This window comes from Zingiber officinale, unplaced genomic scaffold (genome assembly GCF_018446385.1).
Source record: "Zingiber officinale cultivar Zhangliang unplaced genomic scaffold, Zo_v1.1 ctg195, whole genome shotgun sequence".
Taxonomy (NCBI): domain Eukaryota; kingdom Viridiplantae; phylum Streptophyta; class Magnoliopsida; order Zingiberales; family Zingiberaceae; genus Zingiber; species Zingiber officinale.
In genome coordinates, this window is record NW_024589878.1 from 12,001 (window position 1) to 38,466 (window position 26,466).

Genomic DNA, 26,466 nt, shown 5'->3' on the forward strand with positions numbered 1-26,466 from the left:
ATATTTTCATTTCATAGGAAGTAAATGACAATTTTGATATGAAAAATTGCCAACTAATATTTGTTTTGTTGGTAGGCATAGTGACATTATATTAAAACATGAAGGGAATTTTAATCAATATCCTTTGTGGATTCTCAATTTTGTTTCAATATTTTTACAGAATTTGAATATGGGTAGTGTTGATGATGGGCTTGAAGATGAGGATGATGACGATATGTTGTTGATATTCTTTGATAAAGATGGAGGTTAGTACTCTTCTTTGGCATACAAAGAGTAACATTTTAGTTTTTATTTTGTTACTTTGTTTATTGTTCTTGTTGAATGCTAACATCCTTTATTACATAATAAGCATTCAACTAGAATTCAACCTATCTTCAATTCTTGGATCTATCATTAGATTTTATTACATTAGTTGTTATTTTTAGATCATTAAGCCTAACTCCCTCATGGAGTATAAATGCAGGTGTAGTATATGGTAATTTTTTATGTCACTTTCTATAAAAGGTTTAAAGGTGATTGATAAGGATGTCAGGTTTTAGTATGTAAAGGTGCAATATGTAATTTAGGTATATGATGTAGGTTCAGTTTTAGATATTTCTTTGTTATTTCTCTCCAATCTAAATGCATTTTGTATTTTTTTTTCCATTTCAATTTGCAGGAACAATGAAAAATTAATATTATAATGAATTTTGATGTGATGAAGTCAAAAGTGAATGAAGCAAATTTGTCTACTCGTACCTATGTGCCTAAATAGGTTGTGCACGTTGGGATAAGTATTTGATTTTTCATTGTAGATTTTTTGATATACTTATGGATACACTTTTGATTTTGTGGATTTTTTTTTGTTATACTTATGGATTGGTGAATGTAAATTGTGAATTCGTTAATATATAATTTTGGCTTTATACTTATAGATTAGCATATATATACTTGTGGATTGGTGGATATAAACTTGTGGACTCATTGATAATTACGAAGTCATTTCTTATCAATTACTTTAGTATAATACAAAACAATGAAGTCTTTTAAATCAATTACTTTGTCAATAAATGTAAACTGCGAAGTTATATAATATCAAATACTTCGACAAATACAAATTATGACAAAGTTATAAAATATATTTACTTCGGTAATTAATGTAAACTGTAAAATTATATATCATCTATTACTTCGACATATTACAAAACCAACGAAGTAAATGATGTTTTTTAACTTCGTCATCAATCCAACTTTGAACCAGTATTGCCTCCTTGAACCGATCAAAAACTTCACTATTTCATATATACGACTTCAGTGATAAGACGAAGTAAAATAATACTCTTTTACTTCATGTGCGTCTACTTCGGTAATTATATATCTATGACTTCAGTGAATATGCGAAGTAAATCAAGGAAATTCTACCATGTTATTCACTAGTTGACTAATTTTTGTTATATATCGAAATGATTATGAGTATTGAATATGATATATGCTCTTGACAGAATAGTCATTATGAGAGATTAGAGATGTCATATTGATATAAATGAAGATTATTTAATCAATGTAAATACAAGACATGGATATCTCCAAGATAATAGCTACGTGCCACAAGGAGATTAGATATTTCCTGAATAACGAATATATACCATCATGAGAGAGGCTATGTGTCATTATAAGTGTATCTCTGATTAATTTGGAAGAGCAGCTAAGTGTAACAACTTTATTAGCACTGATCTCTTAGAGAGCGGTTATATAAGATGTAACAATCTTCTTAACGACTATCACTCAGTGTGCTTGTTGTTGCATGAATCATTCAATTTTTGAAATTGAATTCAAAATGAAGACGTTTAAATGTGGTCCTTAAAGGAGTGTAAATATTCATTAATGCTCATTAATTGAATTAATGCTCATTAAGTATTTTCATTGGATGAAAATACTTAAGCATTTTTTCCTCTCATTTTGGTGTACTTCTTCATTCTCCTTCCTCTTCTCTTCTCCTCTAGTCCGAGACTTCCTATCAAGGTTGCTAGCACAACCTTAGATGGTTGCCTTCTCCACTTTGCGAGTTTGTGAGACAAACGAACACTTGTTCGTGTAGATACCATAGAGGCACGAACGTGTGATCGTATTGAGATCCAAGCTGTCTGGAGTTCTTGTGCACACATCAAAGGTATACTATCACGATATCAGCTTAGTATAGATTGTAACATGTCTTTCCCTTGGTATAGATCTTCTAGAGGAACTAGAAGTTTTCCGCTGCGCTTAAGCGTGCTTAGCGCCCTAGTTCCTTAAAGTCGATTGGTGGGAGATTATAGCCGATTGCTAGGTAGAAATCAGTCGGTGCAACAACTTTTAAAAGAGGGTTTCGAGATGATTTAAAGTAGTTGGTTCTTGGGGGTTTGAGAATGAAGTATTGTTGCATTTTCAAACCAACAAGAGGCACTTCAAAGAAATAAGAAGCATCCAAATCAAAGTTTACTTGTGTAAACGTGTGTTTGTTTTAATTTTTTTCGATTTCATTTATATCTTTGTATTTGATTATATGTTACAGGAATATGTTCTAAGAGGCTTCTTCGCCACTAAAGATATCCAAAAAGGAAAAGGATAGTGATGGTAATCATTAGGATTAGGATTTGGGAGACGATGAACCAAGTAAAACCAAATTTATTAGTGTGTTCCTGTTTTACTTGTCTTACTTTAAGATTTCTATTATGCAACTTCATCGAAGTGATCGGAGTTATTCTCCCCTCTAGCGCTCTTGGGTGATAACATTAAGTTTGTCGGCTGTGATTCACATCATAAAATCTAAAACCCGATTTAGAAAGGTAGTATTTAGAAGGGTATTTTGGATAGTTTTGTTTTAATAGGGCGTCCATTTGACGTAAATGAAAAAAAGATGCCCATTTGACAATTTGTGTCAAATTTATTAACGATGTTTACCCTTTACCATGTGTCGTACAGACAATCGTTTTCAGTATAAATGTATCATTAATTCAATCCGGCAATTTTATTATGTCATTTTTCTGTGTCCAATCCGTCTATGAAATATAATATTTTTTATATGGGTAAAGTGTCTAAGAATTTAACTTATAAGGTAATTAATTAATTAAATAGCTCTTGCACATGCTTTAAAATATTTTCCACGTGCATTAGGTAAGCTTATAAATAGCAAGAGAAAGCTATATATGCATCAGCCACAAACCTCTTGATCACTACTTCCTAAGTTTCTAATTAAGATGGAGAAGCAATCAACCACCCCGGTTAAGAGCAATGAAGATATAGTAATTCGTAAAACAGCAAAATATCATCCGAGTATTTGGGGCGATTATTTCATCCACCACACTACTTCTCCTGCTCTCACAGAGGTATTTTATTAACTTCTCTCCACATTTATTCATTATTTATCACTCAATTTTTTCATTAATAAACACCTATTCATAAAATATATAATCATCTTAAAGGAAATTGAAAAGCATTGAATTATTTGTTTTAATTATTTAAAGGTAATATATATAGTTGTTGAATTTCATGTTTGATGATGTAGGTGTGGATTAGAGCAGAAGAGTTAAAGGAGCAAATAAAGAACTTCTTTCGAGAAACCAGTGACATATTGCAAATTATGAATTTGATCGATGCAATTCAGTTGCTCGGATTGGATTATCACTTTGAGAAAGAAATAGATGCGGCATTAAGTTTAATTTCTAAGCATGATGCTAAAAACTATGAACTTTATGAAACTTCTCTCCATTTTCGATTACTTAGGCAACATGATTTTTATGTGCCTGCAGGTAGTTAACAATATAAATAAGCAAAAACTATTACACTATATATTCTGTCAAATAAAAATATATATCTAGAAAGGTCATCATTAAAACCTTTTAAATATAAGCTACAATATTTACATGCTATATATCATAAAAAAAAAAACTAATCAAATAGTTTGTTCTATATTACTATACTATTTGATTTGTTGTGAGATAATTATTAGTATTTTCCCGTACTATTGTAGATGTTTTTAACAAGTTCAAGGATGAGGAAGGAAACTTCATGTCAACCTTGAATGAAGATGTGAAGGGATTATTAAGCTTATACAATGCAGCTTACCTTAGGATACACGGGGAGTATATACTTGATGAAGCCATATTATTTACAAAGAATAGACTTGCATCATTGTTGGATGAACTTAAACAACCTTTAGTGATATTGGTGTCTCATTTCCTTGAAACACCACTATGCCGGGGAAATAAACGGCTCTTGGCAAGAAAATATATCCCTATTTATCAAGAGGAGGAAAGGCGAAATGAAGCAATATTAGAGTTTGCAAAGTTGGATTTTAATCTGCTACAATCTCTTCACCAAGAGGAACTAAAGAAAATTTCAATGTAAGTATAGTGAAGTTTCTTTTATGAAGAAATATTAGAGTACTTGAATATTTTCACATGAATTAAGTGTGAGTACCAAAGAAGTTGAATAAATGATTTCAAACTCACATATTATAATAATTCACATGATTTATTTGTCTAAATAAATGTTTTATTGTAGTTTAAGCTAATTATATTGTCTCATCTTTTTTTTTACCTATTTGAAGATGGTGGAATGATCTAGCACTTGCTAAATCACTAAACTTTGCTCGCGATCGAATTGTGGAATGTTATTATTGGATACATAATGTGCACTTTGAGTCAATTCGTTCGGGTTAAATTTTTTTTTTTTTTTTTATAACCCAACCCGAACCCGACCCGAACCCGAATTCAACCCGAAACTCCTAAACCCGAACCCGAACCCGCCCAACCCGAACCCAACCCGTGTAACCCGAAAATTCGATTCAAAATGACTTTTTGGAGTTATTTTCCCTATAATTCTTCACTTTTATCTCAATATTTCATCATTATCATACTAACTTGATATTAATATACATAAAACATCTTAATTTTCAAAATAAAATTTGATTTAACCCTAAAAAAACCCCACTAAACCCTATATTTGGGTCAACCCGGGTCAACCCGGGTCAACCCGAACCCGACCCGACCCAACCCGAAAATCTTCAACCCGAATACCCTCCAACCCGAACCCGACCCGAACCCGAAAATGTCCAACCCGAACCTGATTTTTTTCGGGTCGATTCGGGTTGGGTCGTCGGGTCGGGTTCATTTTTGACACCCCTAACTTTGAGCCTCACTATTCTCGTGCAAGATTAATTTGTACCAAGGTTATTGCATTGTTGTCAGTTTTGGATGACATATATGATAATTATAGCACACTGCAAGAGAGCCAATTATTAACTGAGGCAATTCAAAGGTACCTATTGCATCCATTATTTTGCTAATTTTTGTTTTTCTTAATATTGCAATTAGTTGAGTAGTCTACATAGCTGATAAAACATCATAATTAAAATAAATTTAACTCAAATAAACAAAAAAACTGAAAGTTATAAAATGATAAATTACTGATCTAATTATAAAAGAATAATTAAAAACATAAGAAAAGGAAAAGAATTATGAGCTAAATATTGTAAGTTATTATAACAAATAGCAAAATGCATTCTTGATATTCCTTTAAAATAAAAAACAATGAAGACTACTTCTAATTAAAAAAACACATTAGCACCTACTTTATTTCTCAATTGAAGGAGATATGAACACATCTTCTGATCTTGTCAAAACAACTTTAAAATACCTGTAAGTCAACTAATATTTTGATCATTATCTAAAGATTAGATATCAACAACAAACATGTAACAATATGACATCAAATAACTATATAGTTATTATTTCTAATTTATTTCAAACTAATTTTGATATTCTTTATAAATCTTTAAGATATCGTGACAATATAGTTAGTCAATTATGCATGTTAAGTTTGCTCATTTCAGGTGGGAACCTCAAGCCATTGATGAAGTACCAGAATACTTAAAGGATTTCTATCTCAAGTTACTAAGGACTTTCAAGGAATTTGAAAATGAACTAGAAAATGATGAGAAATACCGCATATCATTTCTTCAAGATGAGGTATATTTAAGTACATTGTAAAAATGATTAACGTCTGTTTTTAACTTGTCAAATATAAACTAATTAAGTTTATCGTTTCCTTTTATGTAGATAAAAGCTATATCAAGGTCTTTCTTCATAGAAGCCAAATGGGGCATTGAAAAATATGTACCCACACTAGAGGAACATCTAAGTAACTCACTAGACACCACTGGATATCGTTTGCTTATATGTGCCTCTTATGTAGGCATGGATCAGGTGGCATCAAAGGAGGTATTTGAGTGGGTTGCCAGCTTCCCCAAAATCATCAAAGCCAGCTGTATGATTTGTAGACTCATGGATGATGTAACTTCACATGAGGTGATTATTTTAGACAATTAATTTATTTGGTAGATATTCAAAAATGTATTTTCTATTTCTTGAAATTTCTTTTGGAATTTTGCAGTTGGAGCAACAAAGAGAACATACAGCTTCAACTGTAGAATGTTATATGAAAGAGTTTGCCACAGATGAAAAAGAGGCTTATAAGAATCTTATGGAGATGGTGGAGGACGCATGGAAGGATCACAACAAAGAATGCCTCGATCAAACACAAGTACCTCGACTTTTAATTGAAAACATAGTAAACTTTTCAAGAGTAGTAGAAGAATTTTACAAGTACATTGACGCATACACCGTTTCCAATACTACAATGAAAGATAATGTCAATATGTTGTTGGTTGAATCTGTTCTTATTTAAGAGTGTCACACCCTACAAATCCTAGCTAGTGACGATAATCAGAGGCCAGATCAATCACAATTTAAGGTGGTTTAATCTACATTTGAATAAAGTGAAAATCGAGTTTGGATGATTTATAGTATGTTATTGAAGTACTGGAATGCCTTAAGTATAAGGCGTATATTGTAACACGCATGTAACATTGTAGTAAATAAAATAATTAAGTGCTTGATTATCATAGTCTATAATCATTTTATTTTATTGTCGATCTAAAAATCAAGAATTGTTTAGAGAGACTTAAATTTATGTAGTATTTATATATGGTTGAGAAGATATAATTTATATATTTTGGTTTGGAAATGGAAGAATCTAGTAAAATAAAAAAGAGATAACATATTTGAGACCAAACAATTTTAAAAAATGGAATAAATTAAATCTAATTTTATTGAATGGCAATAAAGAATTTGGTTTCAATATAAAGCTCAATCACCATACTCTAGGTTAATTTTTAAAATTCATACAACTTAAGTATTGGACAATTTACCAGAGATTTTGGTGAAAATTATTGAATTGAAATTATATAAAGTCAATTCTAACTTATCTGTTGCGATAACCTAAGCGGATGATCTCAGACTGTTAGTGGAGATAGTTCTAGTAAGCTTCTAGTGGTTCAAGTCGCAAAGTCAATGCAGTGCGCATGCAACTTAATCGAGAAAGAAATTTGTCGAGGAAGATGCCAAGGCCTGTGCTCAATGCAGTTTTCTTAAAACAGATTCACTCCACCTACGGCTGTGCTTCAAGGTTCTCTTGGGTTATCTGTTTCTCACGATACAATGGCAAAACCATGCACACAACTAAACACTGATTGTTCATGGTGAACTGAGAATGCATCTGAGTGCTATCACGAGTAGTTCAGCTGAGCGGATGCACAACTGTAAGGAAAGAATCAGGGAATGAAGGTGGAGGAATTCTTTTGATATTGCTCTCGCTTTCTCTTTCGCATATCTTCCGCTACTCTACCATTTGCTCAAGATTCAACCTCTTATATAGGAGCTCTCACCTTGCCTATAATGAATGACCAAATTATGGTCATTTAATACTAGGTTTAATATCACCATTAATAGATTTAATGTCGTCATGAATGTCGAGACATTATGAAATCATTATTAATGAGTTTAATATTGCAATTAATATTAAGACATTACAAAATCACCATTAATGAGGTTAATGTTGTCATTAATGTCGAGACGTTACAAAATCATCATTAATTTCATATTAATGCTTCTATTATACTCTTGAGTAGGTAGCAAAAAAGATATTCAGATGGAAAAATGTTAGTTCATTCACTTAGGTAAATTTTATCTCGACCGATCTAATATCCGATGTGTGTAGGTCATACTCGCATATGAATAAACTTGGTACAGTGTAATCTGTGCCCTGGACTTATACCCCCTGGCACACCCATGTGTAAGAGAGACTCTCTCCCTGTAGCGACCCACCTTCTACACTACTACTACTACTGTCACGCCCCAGAGGAGTCCCCGTCCGAAGAAATTTCGGCAGCATCTTCCCTGTACGGCGGACAATCTGAAACTTTCTACATATCTCTATACCTCAGCCACATGCGGCTGGAATAATAACAATAAATATAACACAACCACACAAACATCCACGCAGTTATATATAATCAAACAAAGCAGTAATACTCTGACTCAAAAACCACCCTACTCAACTACACTCGTAAAACTCAAATCCGACGAAACTCACCTCTTATGCCGACCCGGCAGGCATGTAGTAGAATAAGACCAAATAAAATCCATCGACATCACAAAAATAAATACAACGTCCAAGTATCAAACAAATCAAGTCTAAACATAGACAAACGAGAAGAAAACTCAAAAGTCAATCAATCCTCGAGGTCTGCAGGGGATCTAGCACTACGTGCAGTGGGGACTAGCGACTGGAACTCCCTCCTGACAGCATCAACCTGAAAATAACAACAATGGAGGCGGGGTGAGTCCAACACTCAGCAGGTACAATTGATATGCAAAGTAAAGAAATAACACCTAGCACTAATCATGCGTACAGTCTCCTGATAAAAATAAAGATAAATGCAAACCGAAGTAGACAGGAGAGAATCTGTACTAACCAGGACCCGGTATAAGGATAAACAGTCCGAAAGGTATAGAAAACCTGTATGCATGTCAAACATAGGTATCCAAACAATATGCAGCATATAAGTGCAGCAAACAAAATCACAAACAATAAATGCATCATGCATATGATGCCAATGTCATGGTCACCCCTGACGCCAGTCAGCCAACTCACAACAAAAGTGGGACCAAGTGGGTAGGGCTGTGACAACCGTGCACTCAGCAACACTACTCCTGATGAGTGATCGAGTGGACGGGATGCTGTCGGAGTACATACGTACTCCTACCCCAAATCATAAATGGGGGAGCGCAATGCTCTCATCTCCCGGTACACTATGACGGGGAGGAATCTCTAACGTGCTACACGCTGCGTCACACTACCCATGAGTGGATCAACGGAGCACCGGAAGAGTCAAACTGACGTGCTGCCACGCTGTGTCACGCTACCCATGAGCGTCACAACGGAGCACCGAACAGTGATGAAAACTGGCAAAGTGCTCGACAATAATGGAGCAATCTATCGCACAACATGCGATCATGCAAATGGTGCACGTCACTAAGCATGGTAATATACTAAACCAACCTCTGGGCATATAACAATGGGCACCATAGTGAATAGATCAAATAAAGACATACTGATCAAAAAGGTATCAAACCTAGGTCATGAACATGTGAAACATGGTTATATCACTACCCACGAGCATGATAGATCGGGTACAAGATCAATACGAGATGCAAACAAACAATCAATCAAACAGGTAACATGTATTAGGCAGTGATTAACCGAAACAAATAGGAAACACAATTAATGCAACATATTATTTTCATTACTAAGCATATCAAAGACAATAAGTCAAAAGTACCCGCCTCCAATAGGAAATGTCAAATCTGATCCGAACACGACGTCGAGATACTCGTCTCGCGTCAAGGTCCTGTGATACCAACAGAGATATATTTTATTTAGCTAAAATTCCAATAAATAGATAAATAAATTCTTTAACCCTAAATTAGGGCAAAAACCCTAATTCCAAAAACACATAAACCTAATCAACCGACACATGAATAATCATCTAACAAAAATCAAGTACACTTCGATCTACAACTAAGCAAATGCTTAATCCAGATACCCAATAAACCTTACCTACTCTCACAGCCACTGTTATTAATCCACAATTAGGGATAGTGCCGCCAAAAGAAGTAGCCGCTGTTGGAGACCAGGACCCTACAATCAGCGACCACCCAACATAGTACTACTCACGGTAGAACACAAAACAAAGCACAAAAAAGGAAAAACCAACTCTAAACCCTCACCTTCAATCACTGCTAAGACACGACACAGAAAAATGGAACCACGGTGTCGGCTCGATCAAACTGACAGAGAGATCAGTGAGGGCATCAGCAACTGGGGCGGCAGTGTGCAGCGGTGAAGAGGCTAGGGCAGAGGTGGCCGGCGGTGAATCTAGGGCATGGCTCAGTGGAGGAGGTCGGCACAGAGGAGATCGGCAAAGGCTCAACTAGGGCTTGCCTCTTCCGCGCAGAGGACGACTCCGAGAAAAGAAGACAAAGTCTGTCGTGGTGCTCGGGTCAAGAGTCGGCGGCGGTCGGAGGACTCTCGGTGGCTGGCGGAGGCGTCGGGTGGAGAAGGTCGGCGTCGGGGCAGAGCTTGGTGCACTCGGGGAAGAAGGAAAACTCGGCGTGGGATAAGTAGAGAAGAGGGGAAGCAGGAGGAAACCACCGAGTGGCCGGCGGTTAGGGCTCGGAGGAGTCGGGCTGAGAGGGAAATCGGCGTGGGGGGGGGGGGGGGGAGACTCGGGTTCGGCGACAAAAGCAAAGGAAAAGAAATAAAAAAAATAAAAAGGAAAAGGATATATAAATATAATCTTTTCCTCCCTTAAATCGGGTAGTCTAAACAGGCTTTTCCAGACCCCGTTCTTGTTCCCGTTAACTCGTCCATACGAGCTCCGAAAAATTCCCAAAAAATTTCCAAAAATTCCAGAAAATTTCCTTATTAATATTCGCCTATTTTCGATATTTTACATTCTCCCCCACTTATAAAAAATTTGGTCCCCAAATTTCGTTATCTACCATCAGCAATTACTAACAACAGATATACAAAGTATAAATGCTGAACGGTAAACTGAATCACATACCTCACGTAAAAAGATGGGGATATCGAGCTCGGATAGTATCCTCAAGATCCCAAGTAGCCTCCTCGCCCGAATGATGCTGCCATCCGACTTTAACCAGCCGGATAGTCTTGTTCCGCAACTAACGCTCTTTCCGGTCGAGAATCCGTACCGGAACCTCCTCATATGTAATGTCAGGCTGAACTGGAACTGAGATATCTGCCAGCACATGCGTCGGATCAGGTACGTATCTCCGCAGCATTGATACGTGGAATACATCGTGAACACCTGACAGGGACGGTGGTAGTGCCAGATAGTAAGCTACCACTCCAATCCTCTCCAAGATTTGGAAAGGTCCAACATAACGCACAGCTAACTTGCATCTGAGGTCAAATCTCTTCACCCTTTTCGTGGGTGAAACTCGCAGAAATACATGGTCGCCAATAGAGAACGCTACGGGTCTGCGTCTCCGACCAGCATAACACTTCTGGCGAATCCTGTGCCTCTAACATCCTCGGTCTGATAGTACGGACCAACTCTGCTTCCTGCTGAACTCTATGTGTAAAGCCCGAAAAATTCCCGAATTTATTTTAGAATTATTCTATGATTTTTTTCTGGAATTTTTAGATATTTTTCCGGAATTTTCCGAGTAGCGGAAGTAGCAAAAATAATTGGAACCGTAAAATAGCTTAGGCGGGAATCGAACCCGAGACCTATGGTGTAAGGGATAATGTCAGTAACCAGTTGAACCTAGCAGGGCCGTGCTGAAAGAAGAGGGAATCAATTATATTTATAATTGATTTTGGATGAATTAATTAGTAAATATAAATAAGGATTTAAGTGAGAAGTTTAGATTATTTTCTCACCGTAGCTTTTCCTCACCCGAAACCTAAAACCGCCGCACCTCTCCTCTTCCCCTCTTCCTCACGCACGGCACACACCAAGCCAAGGGTCAAGGGATCATCTTCCGGCGACGACTCCAACACGAAAAAGATTCTTCTCCGCGAGAGGAACGCGAGGACGTAAGCGGTTCGTCGAGAGGATCAGTTTTTCGAGAAACCTAGCGAATAGAATCGTAAGAAAACCTTGCGATTGAGGTAAGAAACCCCTCACCTGCAGTATAATTGCTCTCGCTTGTTAGTTTTGGGCGTTAGTTCAGAAATTTTACAGTTTTCAGTTTTAGGGTGTGCTTTTAGTGCACACCAAGCATTCGGTAGAATGCCCAGTTCAGAAGGATGCACCAATAGGCGTCCTAACAGCATGTAAAATATATTAAAAACATTTTATTCAGTTGGTTATCAGTTATCACAGCTATATGGATCAGATATCCATTGGGTAGGCTCCCACAGTAGCCTCTAGGTTCAGATAACCTAGCTCTAGGTTCAGATAACCTAGAACAGCAAAGTAAAATAAAACAGTATTCAGTATTTTACTTTTATTCAGTTGGCACTGTACTTGGATCAGATATCCATGGGCTGGACTCCCACAGTCGTCCCTAGGTTCAGATAACCTAGTAACCCTGCTGGATTCGGAACTTGCAATCCCGGGTCTCGTAGGGATGCGCGCACAGTAAGTACAGTTGCCAGGGCCCAACAGCATGTTTAGTATTTTCATCTATTATATGTATAGTTTTCAAATTTGAAACCAGTGATGAGAACACAAATTTAGCGTTCAGTTCAGTTCAGGTTCAGTTTACATGATTTGAGTTCGTGTACAGATTTAGATATATGCATGACTAGTTCAGTTTCATGCTCAGTTTATAAGTATACCATGTTCAGTTTATATGTTATGCCATGCTTTGTGTGATACTATGCCATGCCATGCTTGCATGCTCAGTTTAGTTTCAAACTGCATGTTTTAAAAACATAATCGCATCGTTGCATGTTTTTGTGAGGTAGATGGTTTCTTACTAAGCTTATTGGCTTACAGATACTACTTTTCTTATACTGCAGATACCGGTAAGAGAAAAGTGGATTAGCGGAGGCTGGAGGGCGATGCTACGATGATGTGTGTGTGCAAGGGGTCTGGAATAAAGATCCTTGGGATCTATACGTTTTTATTTCAGTTTAGCACTTATCATGTCTAGTTTGATACTTAGTCTTGTTACCAATTGTTCTAGCTTAGTAACTATGTTTTGTTAGCTTATCATGTTTAGAACATTAGTACTTATATGCTAGAATGTATCTTCATTATTTTAGAACTATTGTGTGATGTTTTGGCACGCCAAAGTGCTGAAATCAGAACTCTCGAGTGAAATCAGACACTGATCGGTGCCCAGACCGATCAGGGTCTGAGCTGTTCCACTGGATCGGTCAGCCGACCGATCCAGCGAGATACAGTATGCTACTGTATCCTCCTGGATCGGTCAGCCGACCGATCCAGCTCGATACAGTAGCCTCGGAGGAAATTTCCAGGTGCATGGATCGGTCAGCCGACCGATCCAGCATCGAACAGTAGGCATCTCAGCGCCTCCAGGTGCCTGGATCGGTCTGCAGACCGATCCAGACACACCTGGATCGGTCTGCCGATCGATCCAGCCTCTGCTGGATCGTTCCGTAGATCGATCCAGCAGGGCATAGAATCGCAGTAAGATTCATCGATCCGTGGATCGATCAGCAGCTAGCGGGGAAGTTAGTTTGAGTTCCTAGCTCAGATGGGAGGTCAAGCATTCTCCTTAGCACATGTACACCAATCGGAAAGGGTCTTGAATCCTTCCTTATAACCGCATGGGTGCATCAGTTATCAGATTAATAGAGTCAGTTAGTGAAAATTTTATTTTACCTAGTTTTCCGCACAGTACGGCACAGTAGTTTCAGTAGTTAATGTAGCGATCCGGCTCACAGCCTAGTACCCAGGAGTTGGGTCGTTACATAGTCATTCCACTACACACATCGTCATACCTGCAGCTTCCAAGTAAGAACATCTCTCACTCAGTTTTGTTTCAGCTTTCATATCAGTTATATGTGCTTTCATGTTTGCTCGCATGTTGGTAGTTAATTAATTCATGTTTACAGTGATAGTATTTAACATGTTACCAGTAGTTAACTATAACATGATAGCCTAGTTATATATATATGTTCTCTGCTATTTAGAAAATGGTACGAGGATCGCCCGGCCTAAGAAAGCAGCCGTGAGCCCAAAGATGAGGCGTGCCTCCCCTGCACCTTACAAAGATTAGTGGCTCACCACAACAAGACAGCAGGAGATAGCCTCCTTAAAGGCTAACCAACAGACTACTCCCCACACTCCAAGATCGAACCTCACGACTCCAAGAATCACAGAGGTAGTACCACCATACCGGATCAAGAGTCCCAAAGATGGTGGGCTAAGAGAGAAGCTACCTTATCCAAGGCAGAGAATTAAGCCCGAGAACTTCTCAGCACCAACGATGCTCAGCATGGTTTAAAACACTGGAAAGCACGATGGAGCTTCTAGATTGGCCGAGCACGAAAAGGTGAAGTGTGCCTTCGCTTAACAGAGACGCACGTGGTGGAGCGGATTAAACCGGCGGCCAAGAAACCGATGACATGGGCTAACTTCGAAAGAATTCTTCGAGGAATTCTTTCACATGCAAGTCACGAACCGACACTCATGACGAGTTTACGAGTTTCGTCCGTGGCAACCTATCGCCTGAGAGGCCGAAGAAATTCAACAGTTGGCCCGTCTGTGTCCGTAACTAGTCACCAGAGAAGGAACGAGTACGCTTGATGTGAAGATGCTCGGACCGGAGATCGCAATGAATGTGGCCGGTGGTGTTCATAGGCCACAAACCACGAGGAGTCGGTGAGTAGTGCTCGATCACCGAGCACTATCAAGACAAAGATCACCCAGGGTGTTTCCACAGAACCCAAGGGACAAGTCGCTCGTGTACTCACAGAAACAACAAGGCATAGCTCCAACGAAGGGGAAACGCAAGCAAAGGACCCAAAAGGAGGACCACTGAAAACATTCCAGACATCCCAAGTGTGCTACTTGTGGGAAACATCATCCAGAGTTTGCCGCAAGGGTACGCGAGGTTGTTTTGAATGGATGTGAAGGGCACATGGCTAGCAAAGGTTCGAACAAGAACCTTCCTCACCTCAACCGACACAAGATGGAGCTCAACCACCCCACACCAGATGTATGTCGCCTTAGATGGTCCATGATCAGGCATTAGAAGCCCCACACTACCACGAATGCCGGATTTTCTCACCGACGTAGAGGACGTAGCAAATGCCTCGACAGTTGTCACAGGTCGATCAATATTTTTCAAGATAATGCAACTGTTTTATTCGACACTGGGGCAACCCACTCTTATGTATCCGTGGCATTTGCCGAGAAACTAGCAACACCTCCGAAGTACTCAATAGTCGGGCCGACAACGCTACCCTCGGAGACATTATGGCGCTCACGCACCGCTCGAGCAGCATCACCGTTATAGCAGCATGTGAGCTTTTGGTGATCCGATAGTGCTAGAAATGACCGACTACGATGTCATCTTTGGAATGGATTTTCTGATCGATACGGCGCTTCTATAGAGTGCCGTAAAGAAAGTCATATTCCAACCTCAAGGAGTACTTGAGTACACGGGAAGCCAAAGAGGAAAGCTGTGAAGTTTCTCTCAAGATTGAAAGCACAACAAATTATTGGATTCTGATGCATGGGATTTTTAGCAAATGTAGTCAACACCACCAGACAAGAACCAACAAATATCGAGGTTCGAGTCGCTTACTCACCAGCCTTCCCCAAGAGCTACCGTGCTTAGCACTGCATGTGGAGATTGAATTTGAGATAGAGCTCATTCCCACAAATCCAATTTCCAAGGCACTGCATCGCATGGCTCCAGCAGAATCAAGGAACTTCAGCAATTACAGGAGCTTCTTGACAAGGGTTTCATACGCCTAGTCACTCACCATGGGGAGCACCTGTTGTTCGTGAAGAAGAAGGATGGAAGCATGCGCTTATGCATAGACTACCGTGCTTTGAACCAGTCACAATTAAAAACAGTACCCTCTTCCCGTGATAGATGACCTGCTTGACCATAAAGGAGCCACGTTGTTCTCTAAAATCGACCTCGATCGTGATATCACCAAAGTTAAAGTCAAGGAAGGTGATATACCTAAAACAACCTTCAGGACTAGATACGGACATTATGAGTTCGTAGTCATGCCTTCGGCGTGACAAATGCTCCAACTACATTCATGGACCTCATGAACAGAGTATTCAGAGAATACTTAGACAAGTTTGTCATCGTGTTCATCGATGACATTCTTATCTATTCAGCACACAGAGGACCATGCAGAGATCTCAAGAGCTTTGAGATCCTTCAAGAAATTAACAGACGCCAAATTCACTAAATGTGAATTCGCCAGACCAGTAGCCTTTCTAGGTCACATCATCTCCAAGGATGGTGTTATGGTAGATCCCAAGAAGATAGAAGCGTAAGTAATCGGAAGAGACCCAGAACGCCAGGAAATCGAAGCTCGGGATTAGCGTGCTACTACAGAAATTCAGAGGACTTCTCCAGATAGCCTCCCACCGATGCCTCTCACCGTGAAGAACAAGAAATTTCAAGGATGAGGATCACAGAATCAATAACTAAACGGAGATTGACCAAAGGTTCTATTTTAGCTATACCGTAAAACATGTACCGACATCTACATGACGCCTAAATTGGGATTAGGAGCAGATTGATGCAAGAAGGCAAGGTGATCGCCTATGCCTCCGACAACTCAAGGATTATGAGAGGAACTATCCTACTCACGACCTTGAGCTTGCAGCGGTGTTCGCTCTCAAGATTTGGAGACATTATCCAGACGGAGCTCGGCAGAGTGTATATGATTATCAAAGTCTCAAGTATTTCTTTACTCGTAGGATCTGAATATGCGATACAGATGGTTAGAACGGTCAAGGATTATGACATAGATATCCTCTACCATCCAGGGAAAGCTAATAAGGTAGCTGACGCACTCAGCAGGAAGTCTAGTGCTACCTTATTATCTTTAGCAACTATGTCACCACCCCTAAGGAAGGAGATTACAACTTTTAGTCTCGAAATTATAGTCGGGCAGCTTTCCACAATGTCCTTAGCATCTACCTTGCTTGATGATATCCAGATAGCTCAGGAGCAGGAATTCAGAAAATCAAGCAAGGGTTAGCGTAATCGAAAGTGGAGAGTTCGAGTGTCCGCCAGGGTAGTGTACCGTGGTGATGCAGACTTTGTGTTCCGCATCGGAGGAACTACGAAAGCGTATTCTAGACGAGGCTCACAGACTCCCTATGCGATGCATCCCGGTTCCACCAAAATGTATCGTGATCTAAAGAAACGATTTTGGTGGCCCGGCATGAAGCGAGATATCGCCAGATACGTCAACATCTGTCTAACCTGTCAAAGGGTTAAGGCGGAACATCACTGGAGGAGTTCTGCACCGATCCAGATTCCAGAATGGAAGTGGGAGGATATCTCTATGGACTTCATAGTGGGTTACCCGGAACCACGAATGGTGTTGATGCCATTTGGGTAATAGTCGACAGTTGACTAAATCAGCCCACTTCTTAGCTATCGTAATATCCTATTCCATGGAGCAACTAGCTCAGTTGTATCTCAAGGAGATAGTCAAGCCGCATGGAGTCCCACGAACCATTATATCGCATGCAGACAAGAGATTTACATCACACTTCCGAAGTGTGTGCGCCTATGGGCACCCGCTAAAATTCAAGATGCCTTCCATCCTCGCATGTATGGTCGACGAGCGAGTGAATCGTATCAAGACATGCTCCGAGCCTGCCCTAGATTTCAAGGAAGTTGGTGCAAATATCCGAGTCTAGCGAATTTGCATACAACAATAGCTATCGTGCCACTATCGGCATGGCACCTTATGAGGCACTCTATGGGCGGAGGTGCGATCACCAACTGTGTATGAGAGTGGTGAATGGAGCTAGAGCTCGCATGATCTAGTAGCGTATACCACACCGCCATACAAGAGATTCGCCAGAGGATAGAGACAAGACAGCGTCGGAAGAGCTATGCCGATACACGACGCAGACCCCTAGAGTTTTCAGTGGGGGATTCCTCCGAGTAGCTCCCATGAAGGAGTCATGCGTTTTAGGAAGAAGGGCATAGCTCCCAGATATGTGGGACCCTACCTTATCACGAAGAGAGTGGGAAAGGTAGCATATGAGCTAGAGCTACCCCAGGAGATGTCAGCCGTCCACAACGTATTTCATGTCTCCATGCTGAAGAAGCATATTCCAGACGCCACCCAGGTGATTGAGCCCCAGATGGTACAGGTCCGTGATGATCTCAGCTATGACAGTCGGCCTATTCAGATAATAGACCGAGCAGTAAAGAAATTACGGAACAAGGAAGTGCCATTAGTCAAAGTCAGTTGGCAAAACCACACAGCAGCAGAGGCGACCTGGGAGACAGAGGCCAGCATGAGACAGAAGTACCCAGAATTGTTTTAAGTTCGGGGACGAACTTTTTATAAGGTATGGGGGATTGTAAAGCCCGAAAAATTCCCGAATTTATTTTAGAATTATTCTATGATTTTTTTCTGGAATTTTTAGATATTTTTCCGGAATTTTCCGAGTAGCGGAAGTAGCAAAAATAATTGGAACCGTAAAATAGCTTAGGCGGGAATCGAACCCGAGACCTATGGTGTAAGGGATAATGTCAGTAACCAGTTGAACCCAGCAGGGCCGTGCTGAAAGAAGAGGGAATCAATTATATTTATAATTGATTTTGGATGAATTAATTAGTAAATATAAATAAGGATTTAAGTGAGAAGTTTAGATTATTTTCTCACCGTAGCTTTTCCTCACCCGAAACCTAAAACCGCCGCACCTCTCCTCTTCCCCTCTTCCTCACGCACGGCACACACCAAGCCAAGGGTCAAGGGATCATCTTCCGGCGACGACTCCAACACGAAAAAGATTCTTCTCCGTGAGAGGAACGCGAGGACGTAAGCGGTTCGTCGAGAGGATCAGTTTTTCGAGAAACCTAGCGAATAGAATCGTAAGAAAACCTTGCGATTGAGGTAAGAAACCCCTCACCTGCAGTATAATTGCTCTCGCTTGTTAGTTTTGGCGTTAGTTCAGAAATTTTACAGTTCTCAGTGTTAGGGTGTGTTTTTAGTGCACACCAAGCATTCGGTAGAATGCCCAGTTCAGAAGGATGCACCAATAGGCGTCCTAACAGCATGTAAAATATATTAAAAACATTTTATTCAGTTGGTTATCAGTTATCACAGCTATATGGATCAGATATCCATTGGGTAGGCTCCCACAGTAGCCTCTAGGTTCAGATAACCTAGCTCTAGGTTCAGATAGCCTAGAACAGCAAAGTAAAATAAAACAGTATTCAGTATTTTACTTTTATTCAGTTGGCACTGTACTTGGATCAGATATCCATGGGCTGGACTCCCACAGTCGTCCCTAGGTTCAGATAACCTAGTAACCCTGCTGGATTCGGAACTTGCAATCCCGGGTCTCGTAAGGATGCGCGCACAGTAAGTACAGTTGCCAGGGCCCAACAGCATGTTTAGTATTTTCATCTATTATATGTATAGTTTTCAAATTTGAAACCAGTGATGAGAACACAAATTTAGCGTTCAGTTCAGTTCAGGTTCAGTTTACATGATTTGAGTTCGTGTACAGATTTAGATATATGCATGACTAGTTCAGTTTCATGCTCAGTTTATAAGTATACCATGTTCAGTTTATATGTTATGCCATGCTTTGTGTGATACTATGCCATGCCATGCTTGCATGCTCAGTTTAGTTTCAAACTGCATGTTTTAAAAACATAATCGCATCGTTGCATGTTTTTGTGAGGTAGATGGTTTCTTACTAAGCTTATTGGCTTACAGATACTACTTTTCTTATACTGCAGATACCGGTAAAAGAAAAGTGGATTAGCGGAGGCTGGAGGGCGATGCTACGATGATGTGTGTGTGCAAAGGGTCTGGAATAAAGATCCTTGGGATCTATACGCTTTTATTTCAGTTTTAGCACTTATCATGTCTAGTTTCATACTTAGTCTTGTTACTAATTGTTCTAGCTTAGTAACTATGTCGTGTTTAGCTTATCATGTTTAGAACATTAGTACTTACATGCTAGAATGTATTTCTGTTGTTTTAGAACTATTTTGTGATATTTTGGCACGCCAAAGTGCTGAAATCAGAACTCGAGTGAAATCGACATCGATCGGTGCCTGCACCGATCGTGGTCTCGAAGTCAGCCCATCGGATCGGCCACCGGCCGATCCAAATGAGATATAAGATGTTATCAGATCCTCTCGGATCGGCCACCGACCGATCCACCGATAGAGCCTCGGAGGAAATTTCAGTGCATGGATCGGTCCACCGACCGATCCAAAGATCGAACAAGAGGCATCTCGGCTCCAGTGCTCGGATCGGTCCGCACCGATCCAGACACCTGGATCGGTTCGCCGATCGACCTCCTGGATCGTTCCGTAGATCGATCCAGCAGGGCATAGAATCGCAGTAAGATTCATCGATCCGTGGATCGATCAGCAGCTAGCGGGGAAGTTAGTTTGAGTTCCTAGCTCAGATGGGAGGTCAAGCATTCTCCTTAGCACATGTACACCAATCGGAAAGGGTCTTGAATCCTTCCTTATAACCGCATGGGTGCATCAGTTATCAGATTAATAGAGTCAGTTAGTGAAAATTTTATTTTACCTAGTTTTCCGCACAGTACGGCACAGTAGTTTCAGTAGTTAATGTAGCGATCCGGCTCACAGCCTAGTACCCAGGAGTTGGGTCGTTACACTATGAGGTCCCAACTATTGGGCCTCCCCAACCTCATCCCAGAGGGTGGGTGTCCGACAAGACCTACCATACAACACTTCAAACGGTGCCATCTGGATAGCCGAATGGAAGCTGTTGTTGTAGGCAAACTCTACCAACGGCAGATGGTCCTCCCAACTGCCTCCGGAATCCATAACACATGACCTCAGCAGGTCCTCTAACGTCTGAATGGTCCGCTCTGACTGTCCATCTGTCTGTGGATGGAAAGCTGTACTGAAACGGAGATGTGTACCCAAGGCCTGCTGCAGACTCTGCCAGAACCGAGACGTGAACCGTGGATCTCTATCCGAGATGATACTCAACGGAACACCATGTAGTCTGATAATCTCCCGACAATACAGATCTGCCAATCGATTCAGGGGATCAGTCCTCCGGATCGCTAAGAAGTACGCGAATTTGGTTAATCGATCAATGATTACCCAAATCGTGTCATGGTCTCGTCATGTCCTCGGCAAACCTACCACAAAGTCCATAGTAATGTGTTCTCATTTCCACTCAGAATTAGGAATCTGCTGAAGTAAGCCGGCAGGTCTCTGGTGCTCGGCCTTCATTTGCTGACAGATAAGACATCTAGCTATAAAATCCGCGATGTCTTCTTTCATGTAGTCCTTCTTGTCGTTCCACCAATAGAAACATCTCAAATCTTGGTACATACGGGTACCGCCTGGGTGGACAGCAAATCATGAGCGATGAGGCTCCGGAAATAACTCCTATAAGACCGGATGAGACTGAAGCACGCAAAATCTGCCTCGATAGTGTATAACACCCTCCTCGTCTCGTGTGAACTCGGTCTGCTGCCCAGAAGCTATCTGGCTGTAAATAAACTGCAAATACTGATCAGCAGCCTATGGCTCTCGTATCCTTGTCCTGATCAACGACTGAGCAACCATGGTAACCAGAGTACACTGCTCTGTCTATCCTTACCCCTCAAGGCCCAAATCGGAGAAACCTTAAATCAAGTCTGTGACCACAACTCGGTGGCAAGCTAAAGTCCCTCCGGACTTCCTGCTAAGCGTATCGGCAACACATTAGCTCTCCCCGGGTGATAGCTAATGGTACAATCAAAAGCCTTCAGGAACTCCATCCATCTCCTCTGTCGGAGATTAAGTTCCTTCTGAGTAAACAGATATTTGATACTCTTATGGTCAGTGAGAATCTCAAATGTAACGCCATATAAATAATGTCGTCAAATCTTCATGGCAAAAATAATGACGACGTGCTCCAGATCATATACAGGGTAGTTTTTCTCATGTTCCTTCAACCGACGAGAAGCATAGGAGAATACTCTACTGTGCTGCATCAGCACAGCACCCAAACCCTGTAGAGAAGCGTCGTGTAGAGTACAAATCCGTCCTCTCCAGAAGGAAAAACCAAAACTGGAGCCGACACTAATCTTCGCTTCAGCTCCTAGAAGCTGGTTTTGCAATTCTCAGTCCAAATAAACTTCACACCTTTCCTGGTCAGGCGTGTAAGTAGCATAGCAATCCGTGAGAAACACTCAACGTATCTCCGGAAATATCAAGCCAAACAAAGAAAGTTGCAAGCCTCTTCTATAGACTTCGTCTACTCCCAACGGTAACAACCTCTATCCCCTGTGGAACCACGGTATACTACTACTAGTGACCGTGTGTCTCAAACATCTCACAAAAGACAATCAAAATACGCACTACTGATCTTCACAAACAGACGTTTCAGTCGAAACATCTCTAGAACTATGCAAAGATAGTGTACGTGACACACCTCAGATCAGGAATAAAACACCACGTCGTCAATAACGATAACGAATTCTGATCCAATATCCTAGGGATACCCAAATCATCTAGTCCGTGAAAACATCTAAGGCTCCGCAAGCCCTAATGGTAAAATCATGACACATAATGTCCATATCACAGACATTTCTAAGCATAAGATCCCTGACAATAAGTCTGAAATATGATCACCAACGATATAAATCATCTAAGCATAGATCCTCCAGTGTGAGAGCAACGCTCCATCACAGAAAATACCACATATGTGGGAGCAACGCTCTACCACAAGAAATCCTCAATATGTAGGAATAACACTCCACTACAATAATCCATAACATGTATCTGCAATAGATATGGGAGCAATGCTCCGCTACAAGTAATCCGAAATATGTATATGTGGGAGCTCCGCTCCACCACAAACGATCCATAAGTGTCCAAGGCACCTAACTATCCAACTAGAGGCTGCACGAGATCACTCAACCACATATCACTATAGGCAGCCAAAGGTATAAACAACCTAGTAAACAAATCATATCCATAGTCAACTCTATCATCATCCTAGTGGGTTGGTCACCCACTAATAGAAGAATTAGTTGACAGGGTTATATAACCAATAACATAATGTAGACACTCAGCATTCTACATTCAACATAGGTAGAATCATCATGATGCTACCCACCATACACCTGGTACACATGCACACACAACATATGTATAATCGACATAATCCTCCAATTTGTACACACCAAACACACTCATAGCGCAGGTATAAATCAGTGTGATACCTCCAACAATACCTGTCAAACCCGTGTGCATATATCAACATAGGTATAATCAACAATACACCTCAACAACACTCACATGACATATGTACACCTATGCCAAGAGTATAATCAACATAATACTTCCAACAAATCATAATCGACACGAGTATACTCTCAAAACAATCATATAATAAACAAGATACTTCAAATATTACACCCAACACATCTGCACATATCACAACTCAGATTAGATCGATAAGATAGATCGATAAGATACATCCAATAAAACACTCAAACATATGTGCACATTCCACAACATAGTTGTTAATTGACAAATAACTCCAATAAACAATCAGACATGTATGTCTAACCACTCGGGTATAATCTACTAGAAACCCACAATAATCATATGTATAAAGGTGTACGACCCAAAAGATAAAGTCAGAATTCAAGAACATCAAGACACTCTCATTTTTTATCCTCAAAAATATCAGCCCACATAATATCAGATGAATAAGTCTCTACTCCCCATGAGAGCAAATTAATATTCAAACATCAAAACATTATTTATCCACATAGTCCAATATCAGAGGAAGCAAATATCAATTTTATCATCCTGTTAACTAACCACAACAACCAGATTTATTAAAATTCATAGGCACACTCAACCGTAAACTCTCTAGCACCCGATCTATATCTGATCATCAACTATAATCATCAAACCTGTGAATATCATACATGACACCCACTATGTCACCATCAACGACAACCCAAATAATAGATCATCAAAATAATTATCCACTAATAAATCATCAAAACAATATCTAGTAATAGATCATCCGACAACCACATAACATTTACTCTCACAAACCATTAGAAATCAACATATCACAATATCTGATCTCCCAATATCCCTCAAATCATTCTCAACAATGATCAAAACATGATAACTCTCCAATAACCAATTTTCATCGTATCGGATACCCTAATATCCAAAAGATACGAGTATAAAAAACTCTACTGCTAAGTCCACAGGAATATATAGGTATCATCCATTACCCAGCTAACAATAGCAGAGGCTGATATGTGCCTCCATCTCCTACTAGTAGTAACAGAAGCTAAAACTACTGATGGTATGATCTGAAAAATCACCAGAGACTATAATCCTTGATCTCTATTAGGTCAATCATGCTCAATGGCTAACCCATCACATGTAATATGTGTTACAACCACCAGACAAGTATTACATAAAGAATGCTAATACATGTCATAAACTATAAAATTAAACATCATACCTATATGTCGTCTGGAGATGTTCTGTCGCTGTCCTGTCCCCAACTTCTGACCTCAAAATTCCGAACGAGAAAATCACCGGAAATCCAAATAAATCCGAAACGGAAATCAGAAACATAACCATATCGAAAATCCGAAAATGCCCAGTTTGACTCGCAAACCTGGCTAACACAAATATCCAGAATACCAACAATAGGTATCCGATAAATCTCTCGAACACCAAAAGCAGGTATCATAACCCGCTCTGATACCAATAAATTGGTATCAGATAAATCTCGAAAATCCATAATACAAAAATCCAACAAGTATCGCCAAACTTGGCGCTCCGATACCAAGTAAATAAATTGGTATCAGGTTATCCCAAACATCTAAAATACGAAAACAAAAGATCGTATAACTTGGCTCTGATACCACTAAATTGTCACGCCCCAGAGGAGTCCCCGTCCGAAGAAATTTCGGCAGCATCTTCCCTGTACGGCGGACAATCTGAAACTTTCTACATATCTCCATACCTCAGCCACATGCGGCTGGAATAATAACAATAAATATAACACAACCACACAAACATCCACGCAGTTATATATAATCAAACAAAGCAGTAATACTCTGACTCGAAAACCACCCTACTCAACTACACTCGTAAAACTCAAATCCGACGAAACTCACTTCTTATGCCGACCCGGCAGGCATGTAGTAGAATAAGACCAAATAAAATCCATCGACATCACAAAAATAAATACAACATCCAAGTATCAAACAAATCAAGTCTAAACATAGACAAATGAGAAGAAAACTCAAAAGTCAATCAATCCTCGAGGTCTGCAGGGGATCTAGCACTACGTGTAGTGGGGACTAGCGACTGGAACTCCCTCCTGACAGCATCAACCTGAAAATAACAACAATGGAGGCGGGGTGAGTCCAACACTCAGCAGGTACAATTGATATGCAAAGTAAAGAAATAACACCTAGCACTAATCATGCGTACAGTCTCCTGATAAAAATAAAGATAAATGCAAACCGAAGTAGACAGGAGAGAATCTGTACTAACCAGGACCCGGTATAAGGATAAACAGTCCGAAAGGTATAGAAAACCTGTATGCATGTCAAACATAGGTATCCAAACAATATGCAGCATATAAGTGCAGCAAACAAAATCACAAACAATAAATGCATCATGCATATGATGCCAATGTCATGGTCACCCCTGACGCCAGTCAGCCAACTCACAACAAAAGTGGGACCAAGGGGGTAGGGCTGTGACAACTGTGCACTCAGCAACACTACTCCTGATGAGTGATCGAGTGGACGGGATGCTGTCGGAGTACATACGTACTCCTACCCCAAATTATAAATGGGGGAGCGCAATGCTCTCATCTCCCGGTACACTATGATGGGGAGGAATCTCTAACGTGCTACACGTTGCATCACACTACCCATGAGCGGATCAACAGAGCACCGGAAGAGTCAAACTGACGTGCTACCACGCTGTGTCACGCTACCCATGAGCGTCACAATGGAGCACCGAACAGTGATGAAAACTGGCAAAGTGCTCGACAATAATGGAGCAATCTATCGCATAGCATGCGATCATGCAAATGGTGCATATCACTAAGCATGATAATATACTAAACCAACCTCTGGGCATATAACAATGGGCACCATAGTGAATAGATCAAATCAAGACATACTGATCAAAAAGGTATCAAACCTAGGTCCTGAACATGTGAAACATGGTTATATCACTACCCACGAGCATGATAGATCGGGTACAAGATCAATACGAGATGCAAACAAACAATCAATCAAACAGGTAACATGTATTGGGCAGTGATTAACCGAAACAAATAGGAAACACAATTAATGCAACATATTATTTTCATTACTAAGCA

At 40.1% G+C, this 26,466-nt stretch overlaps 1 protein-coding gene across 1 annotated transcript; it reads left to right on the plus strand.

Annotated features, from left to right (window-relative positions):
* The first annotated feature begins 3,148 nt into the window (after positions 1-3,148).
* Positions 3,149-6,922, plus strand: LOC122036690 (alpha-humulene synthase-like). The gene is made up of 8 exons (XM_042596088.1): positions 3,149-3,344; positions 3,524-3,767; positions 3,989-4,361; positions 4,568-4,653; positions 5,145-5,277; positions 5,852-5,987; positions 6,078-6,326; positions 6,412-6,922. The coding sequence occupies exons 1-8, from the start codon at positions 3,216-3,218 to the stop codon at positions 6,703-6,705; spliced, it is 1,644 nt and encodes a 547-aa protein (XP_042452022.1). The 5' UTR covers positions 3,149-3,215; the 3' UTR covers positions 6,706-6,922.
* The last annotated feature ends 19,544 nt before the right edge of the window (positions 6,923-26,466 follow it).